Raw genomic sequence first — 9,379 nt, 5'->3', positions numbered from 1 at the left:
ACTTTTTTGTTTAATTAAGTAATGTATGTTTTGCATTTAATTTAATATTTAATTTTTCTATTTATTGTATGTGAAAAAAAAAATTAAAAGTTAAATAAAAAATGGATTTTAAAAAAGATAATCCGACCACTAGCCTGCACCACTGCAGGAGGTTAATTCGGACTAAGCCCGCACCACTGCAGGAGGTTAATTCGGACTAAGAAATGTTGATACGGCGGAATATAATTCGGCCACTAGTTCAGATCATTGTAGATGAAGGGGCAATTACTATATCCAAATATGAAGGAATAAATGAGACTTAAAAATAGAAATGTCAAAGAATGATAACATGACTCGCTGACAAGGAGAGTAATTAATTGTAGCATTAGTGAAAAGAGAAGCTGAGCATTATATTATTATATATGTGTGCCTATTTTCTTAATAATGGAATTAAATCAACCAATAATAATCGAATTAAATACAATTAACCTCCAACACATTGGGTACAATTTAACTCAACAAATTTTTTATAAAGTTCTTCATAAATAAAGAGGTCGACTCCCTGGAATCGTTTGACCCAGCCTTGTCATTTTGTAGAGTAATGATTTTTAACATTAAAGCAATACTAATATTTATTAAGGATAACAAATCTTAATATAATTTATTTTTAATCACAAATTATAATTTTTATTTCAGACGCTATAATTTTATTGACAAAAATAATAATTTTTATTTATACTAATAGTCATTTTTAATAAAAATAACTTTGATTACAAGAATACCAAATTAGAACAAAATAACGCAGTACAAAAATAGGTAGGTAACTGTTTTTTGGAGTTTATAGTTGGATACTAGTATTGCTAAGAGAGTTTTAGCCAAAATAAAATACACTCTATCCTTTAAAAAAATTCTAAAATTGAAGAAATTCCTTTTTTAATTGACCCGATGAAATTCCTTTTTTAATTCTAAAATAAACGTGTAATGTCTCTGAACTTATAACCTAATCAAATTTAAACTTTGTTTTGATCTAAAGCAATAAATGCTAGAAAGATAGTTTAAGCAGAAATTGGGGATGTGCACATGCTCTCATAGTAGAACAAAGTCAGGTAACTGATGTCGTCTATGCATTTGTTGCATTAGTTTTCTTGTTTTTTGCAGGAATTAGGGTTTATTTCCTCCATTTTGTTTTGTTTGATTCTGTTGTACGGTACTAATGTAAATTGTTTTAATCAAGATATTGAATGCTTGTAAGTCTTGTAACTTTATTCTTTCAATGTTCTAAACATAGAAATGAATTGATATGGTATGTACCTTATCCACCTTTATGTGAATTGAGAACTAAGGCCGAAGCTAAATTAAATATGGGTTTAAATATAGTAGTGATTTTTTATTTGGTTTTATCGAACTGGGACTGTTCTTTAAATTTTCATCAAAAGTTATGTGGGTACAATCTGTTAATTGGTTGCTGTTTGCGTGACTGCAAGTCAATTGATGGTTGAATTAGGTTCATGGTTAGGGTTGGAACTTCTGTATCATATCACGATCCCCCGCCTTTAAGTTGCGTATTTACTTTATTGAGGCCGTTCGCTTGTCGATTTGACATGATTATTACGATTTGGTTCCCCGTGAGTTATCTCATTCTGAATTGTACTTCTGCTTCTGAATTGTCTTGGTGCAGGGATTGTCAATCTGAGCAGCGAAGTTCATATTCTCCAGTCTGATATGTGAGTCTATTTTTTCATTCTTAGATCTTCTGCCTCGCTGGCCTATAAAGTCCTCATTGCTAATAAATCTGTTAAGACTCGATGGAATAAACTTAGAATCATATGTCATGGTAGCTTCGTAGTGACCCGTAGCGTAGCGTTATTCTTTTCAATCATCCTTGTTCGTTTTCATATATATATAGAAGGTATACTAAAATTGAAGTTCATATCACTACTTAATCTCTTAATCTCAATACAGCCTTGTGCATTCTGATCATGTGGAGTTCTTGAATTAATGAAGCTGCATTTGCTTTCAAGATATGAGTTATTTGTTAGTGTAGTAGGTAAGCAAGATTTGGAAAGTGCTGATATGTGTTAATTGGCTTCATTTTCATCTATGATCTTACTTCTGAATATCTTGCGACTCTTGGAATTTTTCTATAAATTCAGCTTCTAAATCCAATATCTGTTTGCCCTAAGATAACTAGCTTCAAGTAAATTGGTCACTACTCTTTTTTGGTAGCATCAATTTATAAGCTTTGAGAACAATGGACTTTCATCTAAACCTTGTCACTGTTTCTCAGTGGTAATGGGCACAGAACTTGTTGGACCTTGCATCAAAGACGACAGTATAGAGATTTCAATTCCCCCTGGTTTTGAGTCACTTGTGCCCTTCACTTTAAAGAGGTCAGAGGATAATCAAGATGGCAGTTACTCAAGCTCTGGCAATGCTTTTGAACAACAAAGAGTGGACTTTGACAGTAACGATGACTCGAAAGCTATGAAGTCCGTTAGGCGTAGGGTTGGGAGAAAGTACAGCCAGTTTAATCACAGTTCTGGTGATGAACACGAATCTCAGCAGGTTGATCTAGTGTAGTTCAATGTGAGATATACACTTTCTATTCTATGAATCTATAATATAAGCCGTATACTGTCTACAGCTGCAGCATGTCTTGAGTCACCAACTCCCAAAAGGGAACATTCGTGGGTGTGAATCTTGTAAGAACTGCCAAAAGGTAACTATCTCCAAAGCTATTTATTTCATTCCTAAAGAAATGTAAACTACAAGCAGTTGAGATGCAATCATGCAAATGCTTATTGTGCAACTAGCCAACTACATGTGAAAAGTTTTCCTCTCATATCATCCTTATACAAGTAAGCTTACTATATCGTTAGCAGGAAGTGGTTCCAAGTATTGACTAAATTATCACTATGTGCTGGTGATGTTTCTATTCGTATGCTTCTTGACCTAATTGGACATTTAAACTTCCTTTTTAATTTGCATCCTGCAAACGTAAACATGTTTACATGAATTTGTAACAGGTAACTGCAAAATGGAATCCAGAAGAAGCTCGCAGGCCTGATCTCGAGGAGGCTCCTGTGTTTTATCCTTCTGAAGAGGTCCTTATTGTCCCTTGAATTTCTTATTACCCACATTTTCTAAATCTCAGTGACTGTAATTGGATGTTCACCTTGTTGATTTTGATATTTACCATGCCGTTCAGTTTGCTTTCATACTTATTTTCCTTATGATAGTTGATTATTATAATTATTATTTCTATCTAATAGGAGTTTGAGGACACCTTAAAGTACATTTCTAGTATACGTGATCAAGCAGAAATCTATGGGATTTGCCGCATAGTACCACCTCCTTCATGGAAGCCTCCTTGTCCCCTAAAGGAGAGAGATATATGGGAGAAGTCCAAGTTTGCTACTCGAGTCCAAAGGATTGACAAGCTTCAGAATAGGAATGCAATGAGAAAGATATTGCAAGTTAATCATAATAAAAAGAGGAAAAAGAGAAGATGCATGAAAAATGGATTTGATAATGAAACCAATAGTGAGGAAATGAAAATACCAGATGAATTCGGACTACATGAGGCTGATAGGTTTGGCTTTGAACCTGGTTCAGAATTTACCCTGGATGCGTTCCAGAACTATGCCGATGATTTCAAGGCTCAGTACTTCCGTCAAAGTAACAATGCTTCAGACTCAGGAGGTAATGGCTCAGTGCTTCAGGGGCACAACTGGCAGCCTTCAGTAGATAATATCGAGGGGGAATATTGGCGGATTGTGGAGAGACCGACTGAGGAAATTGAGGTAATTCAATAAATTTTCTTGTGCTGCTTTTACTGTTTTAGATATAATTTTTCTTGTGAGTGAAACTTATTATCCATGAATTCAAAGTCTGATTGTTCAGCTTTCTCATTAGGTGCTTTATGGAGCTGATCTTGAAACAGGAGTATTTGGCAGTGGATTTCCTAAAACTGCTAAGCAAGTTAGTTCAGCTTCTGATATCAAGTATATTAACTCAGGATGGAACTTAAATAACTTCCCCAGGCTTCCTGGTTCTGTTCTCTCATTTGAAAGCGGTGATATATCTGGTGTTCTAGTTCCTTGGCTGTATATAGGGATGTGTTTTTCATCGTTTTGTTGGGTAAGGACTGCCTTCTCTTTATAGCCTTGAGTATAACGCTATGATTTTCTTTTCTTACAGAGAAATTTACCTATGTTGAACATACTTTCTCTTGCATTATAGTTCACATTACACTCTTTTACCAAGAACTTGTTTGTATGGGTAAGCTCAGCCAAAAAACTGAATTTGAAAATAAAGACATAATTTTCTTCATATGATAGAACTGTTTCCCTTTTCTCTTCTTTCTAGAGACACTTTTGGCTAAAATTTTCCAGTGCTTAGAAATAGGTTCAGCATTATGAATGGTTATTTTAATTGATATGGGTCAATCTGTTTGCTGGTTGTATCAAAGTTCTGTTGGCCATTAGTGCAAAGTTGATGTTCTATGGTAATTCTGGTCTTCTTCTATTCCTAACTCTTGCATGGTTAATTGGTAACAGCATGTTGAGGATCACCACTTGTATTCATTGAATTACATGCATTGGGGAGCTCCAAAACTGTGGTATGGTGTTCCAGCATCAGATGCCCTAAAACTGGAGGCAGCCATGAAGAAACATCTGCCTAACCTCTTTGATGAGCAGCCTGACTTGCTTCATAAGCTGGTATGATCTATAATTGCTCTTTGAAGATATAGAGTTAAGAACCGAGCAATGGTTTTGAGTTGTAGTCAGCAGACTGTCATCACATATTTACATGTTACAAAGAAGTAGTGTTTTGTAAGAGTTTATCCATATTATTAATTACTTCAACAATGTTAAAGTTGCTTATCCGGTGAAATATGAGCAACTGGTTTTCCTTTGCACGGAGTTCAGATGTCTTTTTATGTCTATTCCTAATTTGTTGAGGTTGATTGCTTCTGAAATCACAAACTTAGCTACTATTTGTTTTTCTTATGAATTTCAATTTGTAACACTAACACTTATAGAAGGCTTTTAACCTATTGCTAAACCGTAACACTACTAACATGAACTCAGTTTGCTGCAATTTCCCTCAAAATGGAAATTCAGCCAACTTAAACTCTCAATGACTGGTCTTCTAAAATATGGATACAACATTTTAGAATATAATTTGGCCGAATTTTTGGTGTTGGGGCAAGTTTGTGTCTATAATCCAATTGTCTTGAAAAGGCAATGAATCCAGTCACTGGAAAGCAATTTTGCTGGAAATAATTTGTTGTACGAAGACTCTACAGTTGTCGTTATTCAAAACATTGGTTTCTTGTTGATAATTAAATTTGAACTGATAAGGAGTTGCTCATTCTGTAGCAATACCATATTTCGACGATGAGTGTTGACATGCAATAACTTAAGTTCTATAATATTCAATATATTTTGCAGGTCACTCAGCTTTCCCCCTCAATCCTAAGATCTGAGGGAGTGCCTGTTTATCGGTGTGTCCAAAATGCTGGGGAATTCGTTCTGACATTCCCTCGAGCATATCATGCTGGATTTAATTCTGGCTTTAATTGCGCTGAAGCAGTTAATGTAGCTCCTGTTGATTGGTTGCCTCATGGACTAAATGCTATTGAGCTCTATCGCGAGCAAGGCCGAAAAACGTCCATTTCACATGATAAACTTTTGCTTGGTTCTGCTAGAGAAGCTGTGAAAGCAAATTGGGAATATAATTTAATGAGGAAGTCGACTGCAAATATTTTAAGATGGAAGGATGTTTGTGGAAAGGATGGGATTTTATCTAAAGCGCTGAAGGTTTGTTCAATCTTTTGGTTATGGTTGTTTATTATGTGCATGCTCGAACTTTAAAAATTTGGAGTTTGATATGAGTTGCACTTAGAAGTTAACACTATTGAAAGTACTAAGAACTGAAGAAATTTTATTTTGCTAATTATATTTTTGAATTTGTTAATATGGCTATGTTCTATTTCTGGAAGTTTCGTTGTTCAGTTCCTTTATGTTCTGAAGTTACAAATGTCAAGGGACTGCAGTTAACTAACTAGTTTAATTTCCAAAAGAAAAATATATTAACTACAAACTATAAGTTTTTGTTTTTGTTTTTTTTTTTGCTGAGGAGATGGTGTGGCATTGGCTCTTGCAATCTGCTGAAGATAAATAATGTGTTTTGATATTGTAAAGGATTAAGTATAGTTGACTGCGGTCGTTGCTCTTGTTACTCTGCTTCTGTACAATAATGTTCTCTAGGTCCTAGGAGTAACCAATTGCCTTCTAGATGGTTTTGCCACATCATGGGCATTCTTCTTAGCAAGAATTATTTCAATAGATACAAATCATGAAATGAAATTCGTAGTTAGGGTTTCTTGTGAAGGTTAGTTTCTGTTATTCATATTATGATTTGAAATAACTGATGGAGTTTTTATATTATGGCTAGGCTCGTGTTGAGACGGAGAGGGTCAGGAGGGAATTCCTTTGTAAATCCTCAACGGCACTGAAGATGGAGAGCACTTTTGATGCTACTAGTGAGAGGGAATGCAGTGTATGCCTGTTTGATTTGCATCTATCTGCTGCAGGTTGCCACCACTGTTCACCTGATAAATATGCATGCTTGAACCATGCAAAACAGTTATGTTCATGTTCATGGGGTGCTAAGTTTTTCCTTTTCCGTTATGACATCAACGAATTGAATATCTTGGTTGAAGCTCTAGAAGGGAAATTGAGCGCAGTATATCGGTGGGCAAGACTTGATCTCGGGCTTGCTCTAAGTTCTTACGTCTCCAGAGAGAATAAGCAAGTACCTGGGGTGAATGGTAAATTATCACATGCCTCTCAAGGACTGGCAGTGAAAGAGATGAGTTCTCAAGTCACTGTCCTATCTTCAAAAGAGCAGAAAGGCCAAGTAGATGGAGCTAAGTATGTTGGCAGCCCAAACTCTTCTCCAAATTCAAAGCCACCTGTAGTGGAATTGTCTCTGCAAAATACGAAGGCAACAAACTCACATTCCCAGAAAGCTGAGGTATCCAGTCTTTCTCTGGATTGCATGAAAGAAGACTCTTTGCAGTTAGCTTCCAGATACAAGGCCTCGTCAAACCAGATTCCATCCACAAAGGAAAACCTGGCTTTGGAGAAACATGAAGCAAATCCGTTGTCATGTCCTGGCAGTAACGAGGTTGTGCTTCTGATTGCTGATGAAGGAGGTGAGCCAAGTAATGAACCTTCTGTTGATAAGGAAGCATCCGACAAGCATACAGTAAGAATTCAGAAGCCAGTTTGCCCTGAAAATATGACTAGTTCTGGTCATTGTGTTGACAGACCAGCCTCAACAACCTCCATTGCTGGCCCTTCTGCAATGCTTGAAAGCATGAAGAATGGTTCTAGTTTAGAGGGTGTAAAAGTTGAAGACCGTGCAGAAGGTGAGACATGTTCTGGTACCAGTCCTCATAGTAGCCCTCTCTTTAAAAACTTCATGCCCGGTACAGATTCTAGCAGAGATGTCCCAGAAAAGGGGACTGCCAATGTAGATGGTAACCACAAACTAAAACAGATTGATGAAGATAAATCATGTACTGGAGATAGTAAAAAAAATGTGGAGTTAAATGTTGATTCAGGACCAGTTGACAGCAGGTTAACTGTGTCATGTAATCAGTCTGGCTCCCCAAATATCATGGACAGATATTATCGCCAGAAGGGGCCTCGTATTGCGAAGGTAATTAGAAGAATTACTTGCAATGTTGAACCCTTGGACTTTGGAGCTGTGTGCGCTGGAAAATTGTGGTGCGACAGTCGGGCTATTTACCCAAAGGGTAAGTGTTGTCAAAATAATGCTGAGTACTTGTTTTTTGTCGCTGCTTTTATTTTTTTTATTGAATCATAATGAACTGTCGCTCGGGTTATTGCAGGATTTAGGAGTCGAGTCAGATACATAGATGTCACAGATCCATCTAACATGTGCTTCTATGTCTCCCAAATTCTGGATGCAGGACAAAAAGGACCTCTATTTATGGTAATCAGATTTTATTCAACATATTTTGAAGTCCATTGTGTGCATCAGATCAGATTCAAAAACATTTCTGTCTGTCACCCCCTACCCCTCTTCTTAATTTCCCATTGATATGATTTCATTTCTAATTTGTTGGGCTTGTAGGTTTCTGTGGAGCATTCTCCTAGTGAAGTATATTTTCATGTTTCGGCTGCCAGATGCTGGGAGTTGGTTCGGGATAGAGTAAATCAGGAGATTGCAAAACAACATAAGTTGGGAAGACCAAACCTTCCCCCTTTGCAGCCTCCAGGGAGTGTGGACGGAATGGAAATGTTTGGCTTTTCTTCTCCAACAATTGTGCAGGCAAGCCCTTAAATTAGTTCCGTTTGCATGAATATAAATGATGTGCTTCAGTTCGAATCATGCAGTATAATCTGCTATGATTCTTGACTCACCACTCTCTCTCTCTCTCTCTCTTTCTCTGATGACGCGTGATTGTGCCATTACTTATGCAGGCAATTCAGGCTCTGGACCACAATCGCGTGTGCTCAGATTACTGGAGATCACGGCCTTTAATGCATATCCCTCAGCAATCACAATATGTAGGAAGTAGCAGAGTGAAGAGTGAGGATGAAGAAGACAGGAAAAGGAAAAGTCATGCTGCTGTTGAGAAAACACTTGACGGCCTACTAAAGAAGGCGAGCTTGGAGGAACTTCAAACCTTGTACAGTATTATGCAAAACAAGAATCTCAGTGATGAGGAGCACGGCTTATTGAACCGGCTTCTCAATGATGCGATTCACAAGCACCCGTCTTAGACTTGGCGGGGGCTGTATGTATTTGTAAATGCTGAGCTCCATTTTAGGTCGCCATACAGGTCTACTTCATTTTTTACCATATAGCCCAAGAGCAGGATTTGTTGGCTAACTATTTTTGTATCTCATTCATTCCTGTGCCAATCATATAGTAATGCCATTCTTTCAGTCGACAGTTTTTACTTGGAAATTATGGTGTTGGACACTCGATTATTAACATTTACAAAGCCTGAATTTTGTTACTCTGTGAACTAATATACCTTTTGTTCCTTTCTTGGACCAGGGTGGTCTTGCAGCTCACTCTCTGACAGCCTTAATAGATTTTTTCCTTTTTTTGCTCAATGTTTTTAAAATCTTTCCTTTTGTTTTATTCCTTCATCTAATTAAATTTGTTTTACTCAATTAGCGGGACATGACTAGAGTAATACTCCCACGTCGAAAGTATTAAAACTAAAAAGGGAAGGAAGAAATTATCCTACATCGAAATTTTTAGAAAAGAAGCATCCCTAATTTCAAAATGTTTTCATCGATTACTCCAAAATTACTTACTGTATATAATTTTTTGAAATTTAATATTT

The 9,379-nt window shown here is 36.6% G+C and overlaps 1 protein-coding gene across 3 annotated transcripts; it reads left to right on the top strand.

Annotated features, from left to right (window-relative positions):
• The first annotated feature begins 942 nt into the window (after positions 1 to 942).
• Positions 943 to 9,020, top strand: LOC121749594 (putative lysine-specific demethylase JMJ16). Of its 3 annotated transcripts, none has more exons than XM_042144174.1 (13): positions 943 to 1,085; positions 1,658 to 1,703; positions 2,267 to 2,544; positions 2,624 to 2,698; positions 3,006 to 3,083; positions 3,252 to 3,782; positions 3,895 to 4,119; positions 4,539 to 4,700; positions 5,436 to 5,804; positions 6,442 to 7,810; positions 7,907 to 8,010; positions 8,152 to 8,349; positions 8,502 to 9,020. In XM_042144174.1, exons 3-13 carry the CDS (start codon positions 2,272 to 2,274, stop codon positions 8,802 to 8,804), a joined length of 3,687 nt encoding a protein of 1,228 aa, XP_042000108.1. In that variant the 5' UTR covers positions 943 to 1,085; positions 1,658 to 1,703; positions 2,267 to 2,271; the 3' UTR covers positions 8,805 to 9,020. The 3 variants fall into 3 exon arrangements, with proteins under 3 accessions (XP_042000108.1, XP_042000102.1, XP_042000115.1); XM_042144181.1 differs by lacking the exon at positions 943 to 1,085 and adding an exon at positions 1,148 to 1,226; XM_042144168.1 differs by lacking the exon at positions 1,658 to 1,703 and having other exon boundaries at positions 955 to 1,085.
• The last annotated feature ends 359 nt before the right edge of the window (positions 9,021 to 9,379 follow it).

This window comes from Salvia splendens, chromosome 1 (genome assembly GCF_004379255.2).
Source record: "Salvia splendens isolate huo1 chromosome 1, SspV2, whole genome shotgun sequence".
NCBI classification, from domain to species: Eukaryota; Viridiplantae; Streptophyta; class Magnoliopsida; order Lamiales; family Lamiaceae; genus Salvia; species Salvia splendens.
Note: the sequence above shows the minus strand (reverse complement) of the source record. Positions and strands in the feature narration are given on the sequence as shown.

Bases quoted from the DNA above. Each gene is read 5' to 3' on its own strand.
- LOC121749594 (XM_042144168.1), top strand. From the start codon at position 1,052: ATGTGCACATGCTCTCATAGTAGAACAAAGTCAG. The intron at 3,783-3,894 runs GTAATTCAATAA...CTTTCTCATTAG, and splicing joins GACCGACTGAGGAAATTGAG to GTGCTTTATGGAGCTGATCT. The intron at 7,811-7,906 runs GTAAGTGTTGTC...GGGTTATTGCAG, and splicing joins TCGGGCTATTTACCCAAAGG to GATTTAGGAGTCGAGTCAGA.